Source organism: Mustela erminea, chromosome 17 (assembly GCF_009829155.1).
Source record: "Mustela erminea isolate mMusErm1 chromosome 17, mMusErm1.Pri, whole genome shotgun sequence".
Taxonomy (NCBI): domain Eukaryota; kingdom Metazoa; phylum Chordata; class Mammalia; order Carnivora; family Mustelidae; genus Mustela; species Mustela erminea.
The window spans coordinates 33,786,466-33,809,224 of NC_045630.1; the positions used below are offsets into that span (position 1 = coordinate 33,786,466).

Consider the following 22,759-nt stretch of genomic DNA (forward strand, 5'->3'; position numbering starts at 1 on the left):
CTTTGGGAGGTTTCCCGTGGGAGGTTTCCCTGTGTTCCTGGCCGGGGTGATGGCACTGGGGAGAGGGGCGTTGTTTGTGCCGGGCTGGGAGACCCCGGGTTGGGTGTTACCGGGTGTGTGCTTTATGGAACTAACCAGGTTTGTGGTATGGATGTGGTGTGGGGTAAGAAAGCTCACTGTCTGCTGTGCATGGGGGCTGGGAATCGAGTGTGGCAGCTCTTGGGTGAGTGGGCTCCGGGGGCAAGCATGCTGCGGGCCCCTGGGACTTAGAAGGTTTTGTGTCTAAAGGCACAAGTCTCCTTGCTGTCCGTGATCATACTGGTATTGGTTTGAAGGGTGTTCCTCTTTTAGTTTTTTTTTTTTTTTAATATAAAATCATCTTCCTGTTTCCATTCAAGAGACATTATCCAATTCCATTACCCAATGGCTTTTTGCTATTGTTTTCATGTGGGTGGGCCATATTTGAGGGGAATTCTAAATTAATCTTAAAAGCTTTGGTAGCTTACTGTCAACTGAGTAAGAAATAACCCATATATAATGTCATTATGGTTTCCCCTACGCCCATTAACGGAAACTGAAGATTCCCACCCAATAAATTTGTTTACTGTATCGCTGAATAAGAATTAGTGTTCATGCTAAAAAGACATGCTAGGTGTGTAACACATTTACAATGAAGTGTCGACCATTTTCAGTACTTTGGTATATTTCTGTCTTTATCTGTACCTGTGTTTCTCTGCCCAAGTTATTTCTAGGATCCTGTTGCATGTAAAGTTTCTATGCTGCATTCTTTCCTTAGTAGTATTCATTCTACACATATTTGCCTTGTATGTGCCAGGTTCTATACTGGGTCCTGAGGATACGCTGGTAAGTGATAACAAAACTGTCCGTTTTTATGATCCTGATTTCACTATTGCTCTGCTTGCACTCACACAAATAGAAGCAGACACATTTGCTCACTTTTAGAACCCCAGTGCCAGGCACACAGTGGTGGTGGAGAAATAGTTGCTAAAATTGATCAGGAGTGGCAGACCAAACATACTACTCGCCAGTACGTTATAACCCAAAAGAAGTGCTTTGGGGGAAAGGAGCTTGATCCTCTGATAGCATTTACCAATTGCTAGGAACTGTTGGTGGGCCAAACTCCGCCTCTGTGGGGCTTCTGTACTTACTATTCCCTCAGACTTGGAACATTCTCCCCTGGCTCCTCCTTATCTCTCAAGCTCAGTGGAGGTGTCAGCCCCTCAGGAGGCCCCTCTCTGACCACCCTATCTCAGACAGACGCACATGCTCCAGCTCAAATCCCCCGAGAGTCACCCCTGCAAACGTGTTTTCTGCTCTCCCCACGAGAATGTAGAGAGCTTCTCTGTCTTGTCACACTTGCGTTTCCAGATTTGCAATTTTTTGCCCAGTGTCAACACTCTTATGTAAGTATTGAGTACCAGAAAATGAATTATAATAATATAATATATATAATATATATAATATAATGAAATATATAATATATATAATATACATATTATATATATAATATATATATTATAATGAAACTGGGGCTTAGAGTGCCGGCAATAATTCCTCCCGCTTCCAGGAGGAAGGTTCTTTAAACACCTGTCCTCAGGATGGCCTTTCTACGGTGCCTGGTGTCTAAGCTAAGTCAGGGGAAGCTGACCATCACAGAGGCTCTGTCTTCCCTGTTCTGTAGAGTCTGCAGAGCTCACCATACTCTGATCTTGCTTGTTCCTGATCATGAAAAAGTTCATTTCTGTGGGGGAAGTAGTGTGGGGAGGGACCAGAGGCAATAAAAAGAAAACAAAAAAATGTTGTAAAAAAGGATCAGGTTTAGATGAGCCTTGAAGCTCACGTTGGATGTTGTTTGGAAGAGAGAAAACAAAATGACTGGGGTGCAACGTGGAAGGTAGCAAAACTTAAAAATGCAGAAAAGGAAACACAAGACCAAGTGGAAAGTTCAAAGGTAAAATCAGGATAGGTATGAAATTAGAGAAAGTACAAATGAGCCTCCTTATGTCGGGCAGGGAAAATACGGGACTAGAATACATATTCAGTTCTGAAGCAGCTCACAGGCCGGGAAGCAGGTTTGTAAGCAGGCAGTGTTGTGCCTGGAGGCTTCCCATCTGAGAGGTAGTTAGTTGCCAGCTGCCTGAGGTGGTAGAAGCCAACATTCGTCCAATTCAGAACCAGTCTCATTCTTCTAGAAGGGGTGTGCGTTTTGGACAGAACCCACCACCTCTTGCTGAGTGGTGTCTCTTTTAGGTCTTTTCTTTCTCTCTGGTGGATGAAGCCAGGATAGATCCATTAAGTGTTTCCAGGGTAGTTTCTTACTTCCTTACTCTACAGGTTATAATGCAATGAGAGCATGACCTTATCTGGTCAGTTGCTAGGTTACCAGAATACTGGGAGTTGGGCAACAGAGGAAATCCTGTGACCAGGTCTTTCTGGCCAAAGCTTAAAGATGATGCTTTTCAGTATTAGATACATCTCAGTATATTCTTTCAGCGAGGTGTTCTGTTGGACACCAGTGGTCCTTTGAATGCCAGATGGTTTTGCCCAGCTCCTCGGAGGGACATCATGCTGTGCTTGGTGTTATGGCCGCATGGGTGAATAATGGAATTGGCCAGGGGAACTATTGAACACAGAAACCCGTGATAGTGACTGATTGATCCATGCGGAGGACAGTCCACGAGGAGACCACTGGGCACTGCCTCCCGAGGGAAGCAGATGGTGTTTGCTAGAGGAGTAGCTGAGTGGATTCAGTATAAGAAGACAGGAGTTGAGTGGGGGTTGCAGCTGAGCAGGAAGGAAGGATGTTCATAGGGGAAGGATGTTTTGACGTAGCTGGGGACTCCCAAGGACCACGGAGCTGCCCGGTGTGGCAGCTAGAGGGCAAGCGAGGCAAGGGAAAGGCCAAGGACTAGAACACAGAGCCAATCACTGTGAAAAGCAACAGGATAGTTTGGAATGAACAATCCCTATCGTTAAAATGTAGGCATGATGTTATCTGTCCCTTCAGGGCACTTGAGCCCTTATGTTTGACTTAGCACACAGCAAATCTAAACCAGGGTTCCTTTAATTTCTCCAGACTCGGTAGAAGACCATTTCTTGAGGATGGCATTGCAGGGTGTTGGTGTAAGCGTGGGAGGGTTTTAGGGAGTGTGGTGAGAAGCAGTGTCCGTCGTGGAAGCAGGCTGCCTGGCTGCTGGAGATGTTGGCCTGGGCACGTGACTTAACCTACTGTGCCTTAGCTGGCCCATCTTAGAGAGGGGGCAATAGTGCCCAACCGTAGGATGAGTATGAAGTCAAGTTAAATTGTACTTAAAATAATAGTATAGGTAGTGTTGAACGTTTGCTATTTCTAAAATTATTAATACTATCACAACTATTGTTTTAAGAAAAAAGATGTAGAGTCTTCAGTTACCATACTTGGGAAAAAATAAAATCCCCATTATTTGGAGTTCTCCATTTGTAATGTTAAAATGTTGTTTCTAATAATAGCAGTAATGGAGAATGGGCCCAAAAGATACCAAGAAAGTGTAAATATTTTGACATCATAGAAATCAAATACCCTGGTTAAGGAAAAGAGCTATCATTCAACCAAAAAGTTGAAGACAGGTGTAAAACAACAAAGAAAAAAATTATGATTTGTTGGTATCTCTGAAAGAAGTTGGCTGAGCAGAAAAGGATGTGAGCTTTGGTCTAAGATAGTGTCTGGAATTGACAGCGGCACTCATTCAGCTCTGGTGGTTGGTGTTACATGTTCAGTGAGGTGTCCCCCATAGTCCTCAGAGGTAACAGTCTGGTAGAGAGCACAAACAATAACGAGTCCCACTGTGGGGTAGTCTGTGGACGAAGTAAATGTGGATCATGAGGAAACTTACCGCGGTTTTTTGCTGACACATGTCAAGAGCCACAAGAAGTGGCCTGTCAGCCGAAACTGAAGGATGAGTGGGTGAGAGAGTGGGAGGCATGTGGGGTCTCTGCTCAAAGCTGAAGTTAATTGAGGCGGGGAGGACCGGAGTGCGGACATAATTGAGGTCATTTAATGGACACTGCCAGGAATTGAATAGGGCTTGGGAATAGGATGCAAAAGTGAGCAGAGCCTCGGTAATGACGGGCTTTACAAGACTGCCGGCCATGATAGGGAGCCCTAGACATTGTCATGAGGGCGTTGGGAAGTCAATGAAAGATATCAGACTTAGAGGAGCTTTGGTCACTGTGTCCTGTCAGCATGACTCTGGCATGAAATGAATGAAAGGTGGCAAGGTGGCTAAGGGGGCCTGTTCAGAAACGCTGGTAGCACTCTAGAGAGGAAATGGCAGTGGTTTGAACTGGAGGGAAAGGTAGAATTAGAGAGATGGAATCAGCATTTGAATTGTCAACTTAACATCAAAAAAAGAAAAAGAAAAAACCCAAGATAATCTATGTAAAATGGACAGGAGACATGGACAGTTCTCCATAGAAGGGAGACAGATGGCCAAGAGACTCATGCAAAGGTTGATCAGTATTACTGATCATCAGGGAAATGCAAATCATGTCACACTTGGCAGAATGGGCAAAATCAAAAGGATAAAGATGTGAATAAATGCCTCCTCCTCCACTGTTGGTTGGAATTCAGACTAGTATAGCCATTGTGGAAAACATGGAGGTTCCTTAGAAATTTAAAAATAGAATTACCACATGATCCAGTAATGTCATTATTGAGTATTTACCCTAAGAATGTGAAAACACTAATTTGATAAGGTATATGTACCTCTCTTTTTATGGCAGCATTATTTACAATAGCCAAAATATGGAAGCAATCCAAGGGCCTATCAATAGATGAATGGGTAAAAGAAGGTGTGATGTTTATATGTTTATACACACACACACACAAACACACAGTGGACTGTTACTTAGCTATGAAAAAGAATGGAATCTTGCCATTTGCAGCAGCATGGGTGGATCTAAAGTGTATAATGCCAAATGAAATAAGTCAGTAAGAGAAAGGCAAATGCCATATGATTTCATGCATATAATAGATTTTTTTTTTTTTTAAGAGAGAAAGCATTGGTAGAGGGTTTGGACAGAAGGAGAGGGATTGAGAATCTCAAGAAGCGTCAGCACTCAGCACAGAGCCTGATGGGAGGATTGATCTCATGACCCTGAGTTCACTCCCTGAGCTGAAATCAAGAGTCAGACGCTTAACCAGCTGAGCCACCCAGGCACCCCCATATATGGAATCTAAGAAACAAAACAAATGAACAAAGAAAAAAGAGATAAACTAAAAAACAGACCCTTAAATTTAGAAAACAAACTGCTGATTACCAGAGGGGAAATGGGAGTGGGGGTGGGGGAAGGAATGGTTGAAATAGGTGAAGGCGATTAAAAGCACATTTATTGTGATGATTACTGAGTAATATATAGAATTGTTGAATCTCTATATGGTACACCTGAAAACTAATATAATACTGCATGTTAATTATTGAGGAATTAAAAATTTAAGAACTCATCTGTCTTGTTTGCTGGACCTGTGTGAGTGAATAATCAAGAGTCTACACTTTGGCTTCAAAATGTTATATGGATGGGGTGCCTGGATGGCTCAGTCGTTAAGCCTCTGCCTTCTGCTCAGTTCATGATCCCAGGATCCTGGGATCAAGCCCTGCATCCAGGTGTTTCTCCCTCTCCCGCTCCCCTTCCCTGTGTTCCCGCTCATGCTGTGTCTCTCTCTGTCCAAAATAAATAAATAAAATCTTTAAAAAAAATTTTTTTAATGTTGTATGGATAGCAGTATGTGGGGAGGCAGTTGAATATAAACAGTTGGCCCCTGGGCTGGAGGTCAAGCATGGAGACCAGGATTCAGGACAGCTCTTCTCAGTGGTGATGAGGTCACGGGAGTGTGCACACTCCCTCACAGGGATGTGCAGAATGGAGTAGCCAGGATTCCTACAGCAACCCATTAGGAGCATACATTATCCAACTGGGCAGAGAAGGAAGGGTAGCCAGAGGATAAAAAACATCAGTGTCCTGAGGAACAGAAGTAAGTTTATTGTGAAATAGTGTAATATTGGGCACAGTTATTATAGTGTGTAAAGCTTACAGAGCAAGTTGTAAACTCTGCATATTTTTGAAAGCGTGTCATATAACTGCACGTGCGAGGAAGAGAACTACTGCAAATTAGTTGGATGGATAAACCATCCCATTGACATTTCTTTTCCCAAACAGATTACTTTATATGAAAGTCATATTTGGAATTCTGTCTTCTTTTTTTTTTTTAACTCTAGGTGTGTGTGTGTGTGTGTTTTAAGATTTTATTTATTTATTTGACAGACAGAGATCACAAGTAGGCAGAGAGGCAGGCAGAGAGAGAGGAGGAAGCAGGCTCCCTGCTGAGCAGAGAGCCCGTTGTGGGGCTCGATCCCAGGACCCTGGGATCATGACCTGAGCCGAAGGCTGAGGCTTTAACCCACTGAGCCAGCCAGGTGCCCCTAGAATTCTGTCTTCTTTATCTGCTTTCGGAATAGTTAATGAAATTGCATAATGCAAGGAATACTTGTATTATTTAATCAGTGGCATGCTGTTGCTTAATTCTTTCTTGGTGGTTCCATGATTTTTAATGATGTAATGGATTGGTATCTAGAATGGAATTATATAGAATTTCTAGCTGAAGGAATGTGGGATCCATTAATGAGTGGAGGAAGATGAAATTATATTTAAAATAGTGCCCCCAAAGCAACATTTTTTTCTTGTAAGGATATTCATGGTAAATTTTGATATTTGAGTGGCATCTGTTCACTTGTGAGAAGCTCAGTTCACTTATATGAAGCATGAAATGAAGTCTTACATGGAAGAGTTTGTGCATATTTATCTTGATCTGTGAACTACACAATGCTTATTTAAAAATCACTGGATACTCTAGCATTTCTGAAGTACCCACTGGATACTGAGTGAGTAGAAAAAGAAGACCTGTGATCTCTGGTCTCTAGATATTTGCCTTCTGCAACGAGGAGACTGAGCCTGAAGTGACGGGTTATCATTAGTATGTTTCAGACTATGGGAGAGTCATTGGAGCAGGGTGATGTGTCCTATAGAAGGCTTCTTAAGGGAGAGGTGAGTTTTGACATGAATTTAGAAAAAAGTGGGAAAGGATGTTTATCTACATATATTCTTAGACCTAAACCATTCATTTTGTTTCTTCAGTTGATTGTTGAAAGAAAATTCATCACCTAGTAGGACGTTACTGAAAATAAGCAAGGCACAGCCTCAACTACTATCACCACTTGGTTAAAAGCTTGGGAGAATCATTTAAAATCTTGCCAAGGATCATTCCATTTATTCTGTATTACCTATCTTCTGGGACATCATCGTCATCGTCCCTGGTTGGCCAAAGAGAGAAGATACTTCATTTTCATGTTCTCGTTCTCTTATCCCTAGATGCCTGTGATCCTCCTCCAAGATTCGAGTTTATGAAGCCAAATGCTACTAAATCCAGTTATAATCCTGGGGACATAGTATACTTTGTTTGTCGACCAGGATACAAGCCTGTTATACATCCTCGTCCCATGTCTTCCGTTTGTCAGGCTAATAACATGTGGACACCTCTTCAGGAGGCTTGTACAGGTAAGGGTACAAAAGTTTTGTTTTGTTTTGTTTTTTGTTCTAGAGATTTCACATATTTTAGGTTGCATACTGCACTAGCACAATGATTGTTTTCTCATGTGAATGTAGGTTTTAGATAACAATGTAGCTTTTCAGGTTTTGAAAAATCCCCAGGGTATCTTTCTTGGCAGTTGGTTACCTGGTTAAATGTGAATATTAAGTTTGGCCTTACAATAGTCAAAGAAAGAAAGTAACACTCTCCTGAATTCAGAAGAGCAGTGTAAAATTTTGATTTTAATTTAAATGTTTTGAAATTGCTACGAAATAGGCTAATTTAAACATTTAAGCATTTATATCTTTTGAAATGTTTTGAATTCACTGTGAAACAATGAATTTATAAATTTTCTTTTAGCAAAACAATGTCAGCATCCAAGAGAACCGGTAAATGGCCAGGTATCCGCTGTAAATGGATCTTTTTCCTTTGGTTCGCAGATTCACTATTCTTGTAATGAGGGGTAAGTTGTTCCCTATTGGAAATAAGATAAATACTACTAATTCCATTTTTTTGTTCTGCTTCTCTTAAGCATTCCCATAAAGTCGACATCATTTTTGTTTTATATGACAAGTCATACTTATAGCCTAACAAGTCTCGGGCTTTTTATTGAAACTGAGAAGATGTGTAATTAGTAGAAAGAAATATAAATTGAAGAAAAGGAAAATTCTATAACAACTGAACAACAAGACCTGAACAACTTACTATATTTACTATAAACATACTGTAAGCATTAACAATGATGACTTCATTTTTTTTTAAGTGGCTTCTTTTTTTTTTAAAGATTGTATTTATTTATTTGACAGACAGAGATCACAAGCAGGCAGAGAGAAAGGTGGGGGAAAGCAGGCTACCTACGGAGCAGAGAGCCCGTTGTGGGGCTCTATCCCAGGACCCTGGGATCATGACCTGAGCCGAAGGTAGAGGCTTTAACCCACTGAGCTACCCAGGTGCCCCTGATGACTTCATTTTTGACAACAAAGTGCACCCTATTTAAAATGACCAACTTATAGAAATGGGAGGTCGAATCGCCAACTATAGATATTCTTGCATTGAGATAATTCTAAGGTGTTACCATGTCAGAATTCACCTCGTTAGCCTGGGCCATTATGTTGATGAGGATTTGTTAGTTGGATTTTTGTGACTACTATGAAGTTTAAGTATTTCAAAAAGAGATACTGAGCCCTTAATAATAAAAACCTCCATTCTGTAGGGCTCTTTTAATATTATATATTGGGGATACTGGGCATTTATGAAGTGTTCACCTAGAGGACAATATGGAAATGTATCTTTTACTTTTCTTTTCTTTTCGTTTCTCTTCTTTTCTTTTCTTTTCGAGTGATCGAGTGAGAGAGAGCGTGTGTGCATGTGAGTGGCGGGGGGAAGGGGCAGAAGAGAGGGAGAGAATCTTAGGCAGGCTCTACTTGTAGCAGAGAGCTGGAAGCAGGCCTTGATCTCACAACGCTGAGATCATGACCTGAGCCCAATACAAGAGCTGAACAACTGAGTCACCCAGGTGCCCTGCATCTGATTTTTTTTAATATTGATTTTGTATCCTGCTACTTTGCTGAATTTATTTATTAGTGCTACTAACACCCTTGTTCTGGTGGAATCTTTAGGGTTTTCTGTAGAGAAGATTGCATCATCTGCAAACTGATCATTTTACTTCTTCCTTTCCAGTTTGGATGTTTTGGATGTCTTACTTCTTTTTCTTGTCTAACTGCTATGGCTTGAATTTCCAGTACTGTGTTGAATAGAACTGGTAAAAGCAGGCATCCTTGACTTACTCCTCATCTTAGAGGAAAAGCTTTCAGCCTTCAGCTTTTCACCATTGAGTATGATATTTGCTGTGGGTTTCTTATGAATGGCTTTTATTATCTTAAGATAGTTTTCTTGTCTTCCTACTTCATTGAGTATATTTATCATGAAAGAGTGTTGAATTCTGTCAAATGCTTTTTCTGCATCACTTGAAGTGATGATGTGGTTTGTGTCCATTCTGCTGATGTGGCATATGGCACTGATCATTTCTCATGTTGAAATATCCTTGTATCCCAAGAATAGATCTTGCTTGTTCATGGTGTATAATATACTGCAGAATTTTGTTGTTTAGTATTTTTTGATGATATACGCATCACTGTGCATAAGAGATATTGGTCTGTAGCTTTATTTCTTTGCAGTGCCCTTGTCTAGTTTTGGTATCATGTTGATGCTGATCTCATAATGAATTTGGAAGACTTCCTCTTGAACTTTTTGGAAAAGTTTGAGAAGAATAGGTTTAGTTCTTCTTAAATGTTTGGTGGAATTAATCCATGAAACCATCAGGTCTAGTGCTTTTTTTTATTGGGAGAATTTTGATTAATGATTCAATCTCCTTACTAGTTATAAGTGATGCAACATGGGGGCTTAAGTGAGTAGAAGAAGAATCAATGAAACAAGATGGGATTGGGAGGGAGAGAAACCATAAGTGACTCTTAATCTCACAAAACAAACTGAGGGTTGCTGGGGGAGGGGGGTTGGGAGAAGGGGTTGGGATTATGGACATTGGGGAGGGTATGTGCTTTGGTGAGTGCTGCGAAGTGTGTAAACCTGGTGATTCACAGACCTGTACCCCTGGGGATAAAAATATATGTTTATAACACATAAATAAATAAATAAATAAATAAATAAATAAATAAATAAGTCTATTCATATTTTCTGTTACTTTATGGTTTAGTTTTGGTAGGCTTTGTCTTTCCAGGGATTTGTCTATTTATCTAGGTTGCCCAATTTGCTGGCATAAAATTGTTCAGAGTGTATTATATTTTTATTATATTTTATTATATTTTGTATTTCTGTAGAGTTGATAGTAACCTTCCCACTTAAATTTCCGATTTCAATGAATTGAGTCTTCCCTCTCTATTTCTTAGTCTACCTATCTACAGGTTTGTGAATTCAGTTGATCTTCACAAAACCAACTTTTGGTTTTGTTGATTTTCTGTATTGTTTTTCTCATCTATTTTATTTATCTCCCATCTAGTCTTCAGCATTTATGTCTTCTGCTACCTTGGTTTAGTTTTTCTTTTCTAATACCTTTAGTTGTAATGTTTGGTTGTTGATTTCAGATCTTTCATTTTTAAAGTAAGTCTTTATGGTCATAAATCTCCCCCTTAGCACTGCTTTCACTGCATCCCATAAGTTTTGGTAAGCTGTGTTTTCATTTTCATTCACCTGAAAGTATTTTCTCATTTCCCTTTGATTTCTTCTTTGATCCACTGGTTGTTTAAAAGCATGTTGTTTATTTTTCACAATTTTGTGAATTTTCTGGTTTTCCTTTTAATTTTGATTTCTCACTTCATCCCATCTTGGCCAGATATGATATCTATCTTTTAAAATCTACTGATTAATTAGTATTAATTTGTGGCCTAACATAATTATCTTATTAACTATTCATTGTATAATTGATCATGTTATTAATATAATTATGTTATTATTTTGTGGCCTAGCTTATGACTGTCCTGGGAAGTGACCCATATGCAATTAAAAGGAATGTGTATTTTGTTGTTGTTGGATAGAATGCTCTATATATTGTCTGTGTCATCTTGTTGGTTTATTACTTTGTTGAAGTTCTCTATTTTCCTTATCTTCTTTCTAGTTGTCTTTCCATTCTTGTGAGTTGGGTCTTGAAGTCTCCAACTATTAGTATAAAATTACCTATATGAGAAATGTGTAGTCCCCCCGTAATTCTGTTTTTCATTCATATTTATTTATGTCATGGCATATATAAATGTTTGTAATTGTTATATTCTTTGAGTATTTAACCTTTACTAATATAATGTCCTCCTTTGTTTCCTGTAATCGTTTTTTAATTTAAAGTCTATTATATCTGAAGTATAGCCACCCCTGCTCTCTTTTGGTTACTATTCATGTGGAATGTCTTTTTCCATCCTTTCAGTTTCAGCCCGTATGTGTCTTTGAAGCTTAAGTGAGGCTCTGGTAGATGTTGTATAGTTGGATAAAGTGTTTCTTTCCATTCTGCTGATCTCTGTCTTTTGCTTGGAGAGCTTAATCCATTTACACTTAAAGTAATTAGTGACAAGGAAACACTTCTGAAATTGTGCTGTTTTTTCTATATTCCTTATAGCTTTTTATGTTCCTCATTTCCTGTATTGTTGTTTTATTATGTGTGCAGTTGATTTTTGTAGTGTTATGTTTAAATTCCTCTCTCATTTCCTTTTGTGTATATTATAGTTGTTTTGTTTGTAGCTCCTATGGGGACTACAGTTAACATTCTACAGGCCTAGCACTCCAGTTTGAATTTCAATAAATTACAAAAACTGTTCATTTACAGCTTCATCCCCACCCCTTTTGGTTACTGATGTCATACTGCTCTCTATACTAATTGTAATATTAGCTTCTACACTAATAATCTATTTTCTTCTAAAAGATTACTGTCTTAAATCACATAGAAAACAAAAATTTTACTTATAAGCCATTGTTACAATAATATTAGCTTTTATAATATAATTACTCAGGTATTTACCTTTAGTGAGATCCTTATTTATCCATACAGCTTCAAGTTACTTTCTAGTGTCCATTCATTTGACCTTGCAGACCCCCTTGTACATTTCTTGCAAGTTAAGTCTAATGGTCACAAACTCCTCAGATTTTTTCTCTACTGGGAAAATCTTAATTTTCCCTCGCTTTCAAAGGATAGTTTTGCTGGATAGAGGAATTTTGTTTGCAGTTTTTTTTTTTTTTTTCAGCACTTGAATATTCAGTCAGCCCACTGTTTTCTGGCCTCCGAGTTTCAGGTGTGAAATCTGCTGATAATCTTATTTAGGATCCCTTGTAGGTGATGATTCATTTCTGTCTTCAAGCTTTCAAGATTCTCTTTCTTGGTCTTTTGAAAGTTTGATTATTATGTGTCTTAGTGTGGGTCTCTTTGAGTTCATCTTACTTGGAATTTTGGAGCATTTTAGATATTTATATTCATATCTATCATCAAATTTGGGTTTCCAGCCATTATTTCTTCAAATACTGTCTGTGCCCTTTCTATCTTCTTTGGAAGTCTTAACAGTGTATATCTTGGTCTGCTTATTGGTGTCCCAGTAGTCCCTTTGCTTGTGTACTTTTCTTTAGTCTTTTCTCTTTCTGCTCAGTAGTTTCCAGTTTGCCAGTTCTTTTCTTCTGTGTGCTCAAATCTGTGTTTAATTCCCCTAGTCAAGCCCTACATCAGGCTCCCTGGTCAGCAGGGAGTCTGCTTCTCCCTCTGCATCTTTCCTCTGCTTATGCTCTCTCTCTCTCTCTCTCTCTCAAATAAATAAATAAAATATTAAAAAAAAGGTCAGGAGCATAGGCATAGAAATGAATGTGTAAGGTGATTGCTGGAGATAGCAAAGTGGCCAGACTGAGAGATAGAACAGATTTATTTGGACTTCTTTGATCTAGGCCAATGTATATTTAAAGCAGAAACTCTTTGGTTAAATTACAGATATGGTCAGCATTCTCATTATATGTCACTTAAAGAACATCTTCAGCAAACTACTATAGCATAAGAAACAACCAAACAACCAAATTTTTTTTCATTATTATATACATCTACTTAACTGCTAAAGAATCCAATAACTTTTTCTTTTCTCATTAAGTTATAGGCTAGTTGGAGAAAGAATTCTATACTGTGAAATTTCTACTGCTGATGAAAGAAAAGTGACTTGGAGTGATGATCCCCCACTATGTATAAGTAAGTATATTCTTTCGTTAGAATCTAGAGCACTAGTTCTTAAAATTTTGTTGTTAGGATCCCTTTATGCTTTAAAATTAGAAACCACAATGCACTTTGCTTTATGTGGTTAGGTCTGTTGGTAGTCATTATATTAGAAATAAAAGAAGTTTTTAAAATAAATATTTATTAATTCACTTTTAAGAACTGTAAGCACAATGCATGTCAATATATGCCACATATTTTATTTTTTTATATTTTTTATAAAAAAAATTATTTTCCAAAGGAAAGAGAGTAGTGGCATTGTTTCACAATTTGGCAAATCTCTTCAAAATCCGGCTTAAAGGAAGCTGTGTGGATTCAGTCTATTGTGCTCTCACACAATTTATACATATTTGGATAATTTCACCATAGACTCATTAGGATGAAAGTGAAAACAGACAGCATCTTGATACTGTATACTACTGATTCAGTGAATGGATATACAGTTGATCCTTCAACAACACATATTTTAACTGTGTGAGTCCACTTATATATTTTTTTAACTGTACAGTACTATAAATGTATTTTCATTATGATTTTCTTAATACTTTCTTTTCTCTAGCTTATTTTATTGTATGACTATAGTATGTAGTACATACACACAGTGTGCGTTAATCATCTCTTTATGTTCTTGATAAAGTTTGTAGTCAATAGTAGGCCATTAGTAGTTAAGCTTTGGGGTAGTCAAAAGATACATGAGGAGTTTCCACTATGCAGAGGATCAGTTCTTCTAACCCCTTCGTTGTTCAACTTGTCAAGTATATTTATAAATTATAAAGCATTTCTCAGCCCTGAGTTTTATTTTTAGTCACAAGCATATTTTCTCATTAAATTCTCATTCGCATTTCTCTTTTTTAAAAGATTTTATTTCTAAATTGTCAGCATCTCTTTTTCTTTTTTTTTAAGATTTTCTTTCTTTGACAGACAGAGATCACAAGTAGGCAGAGAGGCAGACAGAGAGAGAGAGGAGGAAGCAGGCTCCCTGCTAAGCAGAGAGCCCGATGTGGGGCTCGATCCCAGGACCCTGGGATCATGACCTGAGCCGAAGACAGAGACTTTAACCCACTGAGCCACCAGGTGCCCCATCAGCATCTCTTATAATGAGAACTTAAAATGGCTTTCCTGGTAAACATAGGTATTTCATAGGTATCTTATATAGGTATTTAAGAAAATGAGTTCTATTAAAGTTCACATCTACCTTACTGGTCTGAATTTGGGATAATATATTCTCTCACAGAAACCTTTTTCTAAATGAATATTGGAGTTACACCTAGCTTGTAGAAATCATATGTTAATGAATTTATTGAAGGCAGTTCATAGGTCTTCACTAACGCTATTGTAATCTTTTCCTTTCCTTTTGCCTTTTGTGTCCTCTCTTTTTTTTCCCCCACTTTCTAAGGGATAATGTGTCCACCACCTGGAAAAATACCAAATGGAAAATATACCGGTAGTGAGAAGGATGAATTTGAATATAATGAAGTGGTAATTTACAGTTGTAATCCTTCAAATGGACCAGATGAATATTCACTTGTTGGAGAGAGTAATCTTATTTGTACTGGCAATGGTGTATGGAGTAGTAACCCTCCTGAGTGTAAAGGTAATATTTTCATTTTTTTCCTTCTTCATTTATAAATATTTTGGAAACACTTGGTAAATACTTACCTACCAGTAAACAAAACAGCCACATGTGCTTGCTCCTCCCATTAAATTGGCTTCTCATTTAATTTTTTAAAAGATTTATTTATTGGGAGGGAGAGAGAATATCTGTAGCAGACTTCCGCTGAGCAGGGAACCTGAGGCAGGGTTCACTTTCACCACCCATAAGATCACAGCCTGAGCCAAAATCAGGAATCAGACCCTTAACCATCTGAGTCACCCAGGAGCCTAATTTAGTTTAATGTAGGTCCAAGTGACTCAAAAGTAGTTCTGTTTATAGAACTCCCCAGCCCTTACCCTACATGTTTTTGGCATTCTAATTAATACATTGTGAACTCCTGTGTGTATGTATGACTTAGGATTTTTTTCTTTGGAAACATCAAAAGAGCATACAGTGGCTTAAAAATAAGTTTTATCCAAAACCCATCAATATGCTCTCTATAAGAAACTCATTTTAGATCCAAAGACACCTCCAGATTTAAAGTGAGGGGCTGGAAAACAATTTACTATGCTAATGGACATCAAAAGAAAGCTGGGGTAGCAATGCTTATATCAGATAAATTAGATTTTAAGCCAAAGACTATAATAAGAGATGAGGAAGGACACTGTATCATACTCAAATGGTCTGTCCAACAAGAAGATCTAATAATTTTAAATATCTATGCCTCTAACATGGGAGCAGCCAACTATATAAAGCAATTAATAACAAAATCAAAGAAACACATTGACAATAATAAAATAATAGTAGGGGACTTTAACACCCCCCTCACTGAAATGGACAGATCATCCAAGCAAAAGATCAACAAGGAAATAAAGGCCTTAAATGACACACTGGACCAGAAGGACATCACAGATATATTCAGAACATTCCATCCTAAAGCAACAAAATACACATTCTTCTCTAGTGCACATGGAACATTCTCCAGAATGTTCTCCATGAATTCTCCAGAATCTCAAGAATTCTCCAGAATCTTCTCAGAATTCTCCAGAATCTCAACTGGTATCAAAAGATTGAGATCATTCCCAACATATTTTCAGACCACAATGCTCTGAAGCTAGAACTCAGTCACAAGAGGAAATTTGGAAAGAACCCAAATACATGGAGTCTAAAGAATGAATGGGTCAACCAGGAAATTAAGAATTGAAAAAATTCATGGAAACAAATGATAATGAAAACACAATGGCTCAAAGTCTGTGGGACACAGCAAGGGCAGTCCTGAGAGGAAGATATATAGCAATACAAGCCTTTCTCAAGAAACAAGAAAGGTCTCAAATACACAACCTAACCCTACACCTGAAGGAGCTGGAGAAAGAACAACAGAGAAAGCCTAAACCCAGCAAGAGAAGAGAAATAATAAAGATCAGAGCAGAAATCAATGAAATAGAAACCAAAAAAACAATAGAACAAATCACGAAACTAGGAGCTGGTTCTTTGAAAGAATTAATAAGATTGATAAACCGCTGCCAGACTTACCAAAAAGAAAAGAGAAAGGACCCAAATAAATAAAATCATGAATGAAAGAGGAGTAATCACAACCAACACCAAAGAAATACAAACAACTATAAGAACATATTATGAGCAACTATACACCAGCCATTTTGACAATCTGGAAAAATGGATGCATTCCTACAGACCTTTAACTACCAAAACTGAACCAGGAAGAAATAGAAAACCTGAACAGACCCATAACCAGTAAGGAGATTGAAGCAATCATCAAAAAGCTCCCAGCAAAAAAGGGCCCAAGGCCAGATGGCTTCCCAGGGGAATTCTACCAGACATTTAAAGAAGAATTAATAACTATTCTCCTAAAACTATTCCAAAAAATAGAAATGGAAGGAAAATTTCCAGTTTTATTTTTTGAGGCCAGCATTACCTTGATACCAAAACCAGACAAAGACTGCATCATAAAAGAGAATTACAGACCAATATCCCTGATGAACACAGATGCGAAAATTCTCACCAAAATACTAGCCAACAGGATCCAACAGTACATTAAAAGCATTATTCACCACGACCAGGTGGGATTTATTCCAGGGCTGCAAGGTTGGTTCAACATCCGAAATTAATCAACATGATACAATACATTATTAAAAGAATAAGAACCATATGGTACTCTCAGTAGATGCTGAAAAAGCATTTGACAAGGTACAGCATCCTTTCTTGATCAAAACTCTTCAAACTGTAGGGATGGAGGGTACATACTTCACTATCATCACAGACATCTATGAAAAACCCACCGTGAATATCATTCTCAAGGGAGGAAAAACTGAGAGCTTTTCCGCTAAGGTCAGGAACAAGGCAGGGATGTCCATTATCACCACTGTTATTCAACATAGTAGTAGAAGTTCTAGCCTCAGCAATTAGACAACAACAACAAAAAAAAATTAAAGGCATCCACATCAGCAAAGAAGAAGTCAAACTATCACTCTTTGCAGATGATACAATACTTTATGTGGAAAACCCAAAGGACTCCACTCCAAATCTGCTAGAACTTGAACAGGAATTCAGTAAAGTGCCTGGATATAAAATCAATGTACAGAAATCAGTTGCATTTCTATATACCAACAACAGAACAGAAGAAAGAGAAATTAAGGAGTCAGTCCCATTTACAATTCTACCCAAAACCATAAGATTCCTAGGAATAAACCTAACCAAAGAGACAAAGAATCTGTACTCAGAAAACTATAAAGTACTCATGAAAGAAATTGAGGAAGACACACAGAAATGGAAAAATGTTCCATGCTCATGGATTGGAAGAACAAATATTGTGAAGATGTCTATGCCACCTAAAGCAATCTACACATTTAATGCAATCCGTATCAAGATACCATCAATTTTTTCCAAAGAAAAGGGACAAATAATCCTAAAATTTATATGGAACCAGAAAAGACCCTGAATAGCCAGAGGAATGTTGAAAATGAAGCCAAAGTTGGTGGCATCACAATTCCAGACTTCAAGCTCTATTACAAAGCTGTCATCATCAAGACAGTATGGTGCTGGCACAAAAACAGACACATAGGTCAGTGGAACAGAATAGAGAGCCCAGAAATGGACCCTCAACTCTATGGTCAACTCATCTTCGATAAAGCAGGAAAGAATGTCCAATGGAAAAAAGACAGTCTCTTCAACAAATGGTGTTGTGAAAATTGGACAGCCACATGTAGAAAAATGAAACTGGACCGTTTCTTCGCACCACACACAAAAATAGACTCAAAATGGATGACTCACCTCAATGTGAGAAAGGAATCCATCAAAATCCTTGAGGAGAACACAGGCAGCAACCTCTTTGACCTCAGCCACGGCAACTTCTTCCTAGAGACATCGCCAAAGGCAAGGGAAGCAAGGGCAAAAATGAACTATTGGGCCTTCATCAAGATCAAAAGCTTTTGCACAGCAGAGGAAACAGTCAGCAAAACCTAAAGAAAACTGACAGAATGGGAGAAGATATTTGCAAACGACATTATCAGATAAAGGGCTGGTATCCAAAATCTATAAAGAACTTATCAAATTCAACACTCAAAGAACAAATAATCCAGTCAAGAAATGGGCAGGGCGCCTGGGTGGCTCAGTGGGTTAAGCCGCTGCCTTCGGCTCAGGTCATGATCTCGGGGTCCTGGGATCGAGTCCCGCATCGGGCTCTCTGCTCAGCAGGGAGCCTGCTTCCCTCTCTCTCTCTCTCTCTCTCCGTCTACTTGTGATCTCTCTCTGTCAAATAATAAATAAAATATTTAAAAAAAAAAGATATCTATAAAAAACAAGAAATGGGCAGAGGATACGAACAGACATTTCTGCAAAGAAGACATCCAGATGGCCAACAGACACATGAAAAGGTGCTCCACATCACTCAGCATCAGGGAAATACAAATCAAGACCACAATGAGATTCTGCCTCACACCAGTCAGAATGGCTAAAATTAAGAAGTCAGTAAATGACAGATACTGGTGAGGATGTGGAGAAAGGGGAACCCTCCTACACAGTTGGTGGGAATGCAAGCTGATGCAACCACTCTGAAAAACAGCATGGAGGTTCCTCAAAAAGTTGAAAATAGAACTACCCTACGACCCAGCAATCATACTACTGGGTATTTACCCTAAAGATACAAATGTGGTGATCCGAAGGGGCATGTGACCTGAATGTCTATAGCAGCAATGTCCATAATAGCCAAAGTATGGAAAGAACCTAGGTGCCCATCAACAGATGAATGGATAAAGAAGATGTGGTTGATATATACAATGGAATACCACACAGCCATCAAAGAAATGAAATCTTGCCATTTGCGACAACGTGGATAGTTAGTATTATTATGTGAGTGAAATAAGTCGATCAGAGAAAGACAGTTATCATATGATCTCCCTGATATGAAGAATTGAGAGGCAACGGGCGAGTTTTGGTGGGTAGGGAAGGAAAAAATGAAACAAGATGGGACCGAGAGGGAGACAAACCATAAGAGACTCAATCTCACAAAACAGACTGAGGGTTGCTGAGGGGAGACGGGAGGGAGAGGGTGGTTGGGTTATGGACATTATGGGAGGGTATGTGCTATGGTAAGTGCTGTGAAGTGTGTAAACCTGGCGATTCACAGACCTGTACCCCTGGGGCTAATAATACATTATATGTTAATAAAAAATAAGAAATTAGAAAAAATTAGTTTTATCTTGTATTACAAGATGTCTAAGAGTTCCAGCTACAGGAACTGGTAGAGCAAATTGTAAAAGACTAACCCTCTCCCAAGTAAGAATGGTAAACTCTGGACAAAACGTATTTTAATAATAGTGTGTAAGGCTGTAAAGAGTGGCCAAAGGCAGGGAGACTCTGGAAGGGATTTGACTCTTGGAAGAAAGAACCACTGAAGGGCAGCAAAATATTTACTCTATTGAAGTACATGTGGAACATTCTCCAACACCATATTCTACAAAATATGGTAGTTTAAAAAAATTTTAATTGAAATCGTGCAGAGTGTAATGTCAGATCACAATGAAATGAATGTAGAAAACAAAGATATATAAAAAAGCCCCAAATACTTGAAAATTACACAAGACACTCAATCCATGAGTCAAAGGAAAAGTCACAGGAAAATCAGAACATGCTTTGAATTGAATAAAAATAAAGAGCACAACATATCAAAATACCACTCTTTGTGCAACACAGCAAACCAGGAATTGAGCAAAACTATCTGAACCTGATAAAGATGCCACAGCTTGCATTATATTTAATGATGAAAGACTAATTTATTTCCCTCTAAGGTAGGAACAAGACAAGCACGCCCGCTATCACCACTGTATTCAGCATTGTATTGTATTCAGCATTCAGCAAGAGATGGATATAGGAACACACTGGAAAGAGAGAAATAAAATATACTATGTTCACTCATGAGATGATTAGGTGGTAGAAGATTTGAAAGATTGAAGTTTTAGCAAGGTTGTGAGACAGAAGATCAATGTACAGAAATCAACTCTATGTCTACATACTGGCAATAAACCATTAGAGAATGTTGATGTTCCATTTAGAACTTCAAACTTGTATAAATACTTGTGTATAATTCTGACAAACGTGCAAGATTTGAGTGACTAAAAACAGCTAAACACTTACTAAAAGAAAGACTATCTCAATAATATCAATAATAGAAATTCAGTAACATTAATTAGAACACTCAGTATAATAAAGATGTCATTCTTCATAACTGATCTTTATATTCACAACCCCAATAAAACTCCCAGCAGAATTTTCTATATAAATTGACAAGCTGAATCTAAAGTTAGTCTGAAAAGACAAAGCAAAATATTCAAAGCATTTTTGGAAAAAAATTAGAACTCTCCTCCTTCCTGGTTTAAGGACTTAATTATAAAACATAGTATGAAGCATATTATCAAGACAGTGTGGTATTGTTGAAAGAGTAGCCTTATACAGCAATGGAATGGAATAAAGTCCAGAAATAAACCCTTCCAGGTGTGTCTAGTTGATCTTAATCACAGTTTACAAACAAATCAATGGAAAATGATAAAAATACAGGCATATTTAGACATGCATATTCAAAAATACCAAAAAGAACCCTTAACTCGTGTTAGTTTAATATAAAAATGTTTACTCAAAATGGATAATAGACTTAAATATAAAACCTAAAACTATAAAAGTTTCACTATAAAACAGAAAATGTTTGTGACCTAGCCAGAGATTTAAATATAACCATAAAAGCTTGATCCTTTAATGAAGAAATAAATTAATGAAATAGACTTTTTAAAAGTCCGCTATGTCTGCTCTCACAAGACACTGATAAAAGAATTTTTAAAAATTAGCCATGGACTGGAGACAAAATATTTGCAGAACTCATACCTGATAATGGATTTATATCTACAATATGTAAGGAACTCTTAAAATGCAATAATAAGGGATGCCTGGGTGGCTCAGTCAGTTAGTGTCTGCCCTTAGGTCTGGTCATGATCCCAGTGTCCTGAGATCAAGTCCCACATCAGGTTCCTTGCTCAGTGGGAAGCCTGCTTGTCCCTCTGCCTGCTACTCCCCCTGCTCATGCTGTTTCTCTTTCTATTTCTCTGTCTCTCTGACAAATAAGTAAAATCTTAAAAAAAAAAAAAACCCACAATAATAAGAAAACAGCCCAGTTTTTATTTTATTTTAATGGGCAAATGTTGAATGCATCTGTTTCATCAAAGAAAATATATGGGTGTGAAAAGTACATGAGAAGTTGCTCAATATCATTAGAATTACAGGTATGAGGCTAACTTGTATTTCAGGCCTATGTGCTCATATACTGGTTTACAGCAGGAAATGTGTTGTTTGATCTCTGGATTGCCGGCCAAGATGTTTGGAAAATGCTGCCCTAACTCCATTGGCCTTTCTCCATTTGTGTATGTTATTGCTACCTGAGAACTTCCTTTTTGCCTCTCTTTGCATGGCTGCCTGCTTTTCAACTTCTAACTTTGAGCTCAAGTATTGCCTTCTCAGAAGGTGTTCCCCAGCTTTCTAGAAAAGCAGTGTCAACATGACCTTGCAAAAAATCCTAGAACAGAGGGGGATTTAAGGTTGCTCTTGAACTTACCCCAGATTTCTATGTGGCGGTCAGGCTTTCTCAAGCCTTGTCAGTAATGGGAAAAAATACGGGAAAGCCAATAAACTATAATGCTAGTCTTTCTAGGTGGAAAAAAGTTACTAGATTTCTCTAAATCTGAGGGCTAAAATGTTTATATGCATACAGATTTCTTTGGTGTTTTTAAATTTTCTTTTATTTAACACCTTGCCTTTCATTCCTTGTATGTCTCTTCCGGCAGGAAATTACTTCGTACCATTTCTTCTGTTCCTGTGTTCAAGCAGCTTTCCATTAATTCTGGACTTTCTTTACATTTCAGTCGTCAAATGTCCATTTCCAAACCCTGAAAATGGAAGACTGTTATCAGGATTCAGAAAAAAATACTACTACAAAGCAACAGTCACATTTGAATGCGACCCAGGTTATTACCATGAGGGTGAGAACACAGCAGTCTGTGGTAGTAACAGTACTTGGGAGCCTGCGAAGCCAACGTGTCTTAAAGGTACAGTGGGTGTCACTTGCCTTTTTGTCTTTTTTTTTCCTTTTAATTTTGTTTCCTCGACATTAAATAACAGTGATGCCAAATAGTTGAATAGAAGCAATTTTAGTATTTAACTCTGTCTTGTATTCATTTCCCTGACAGATGTATGATGGAATTCACAAAAGAATTCTGCTGTG

General features: G+C 38.1%; 1 protein-coding gene across 9 annotated transcripts in view; it reads left to right on the top strand.

The window, feature by feature from the left end:
• Positions 1-22,759, top strand: part of CD46 (CD46 molecule) — a 40,239-nt gene that overhangs the window by 652 nt on the left and 16,828 nt on the right. For all 9 annotated transcript variants that reach the window (XM_032317108.1, XM_032317104.1, XM_032317099.1 and 6 more), the window contains exons 2-6: positions 7,426-7,611; positions 8,003-8,105; positions 13,267-13,361; positions 14,782-14,979; positions 22,401-22,583. In XM_032317108.1, coding sequence (XP_032172999.1) covers positions 7,426-7,611; positions 8,003-8,105; positions 13,267-13,361; positions 14,782-14,979; positions 22,401-22,583 — 765 coding nt within the window. The remainder of the gene's footprint in view (positions 1-7,425; positions 7,612-8,002; positions 8,106-13,266; positions 13,362-14,781; positions 14,980-22,400; positions 22,584-22,759) is intronic.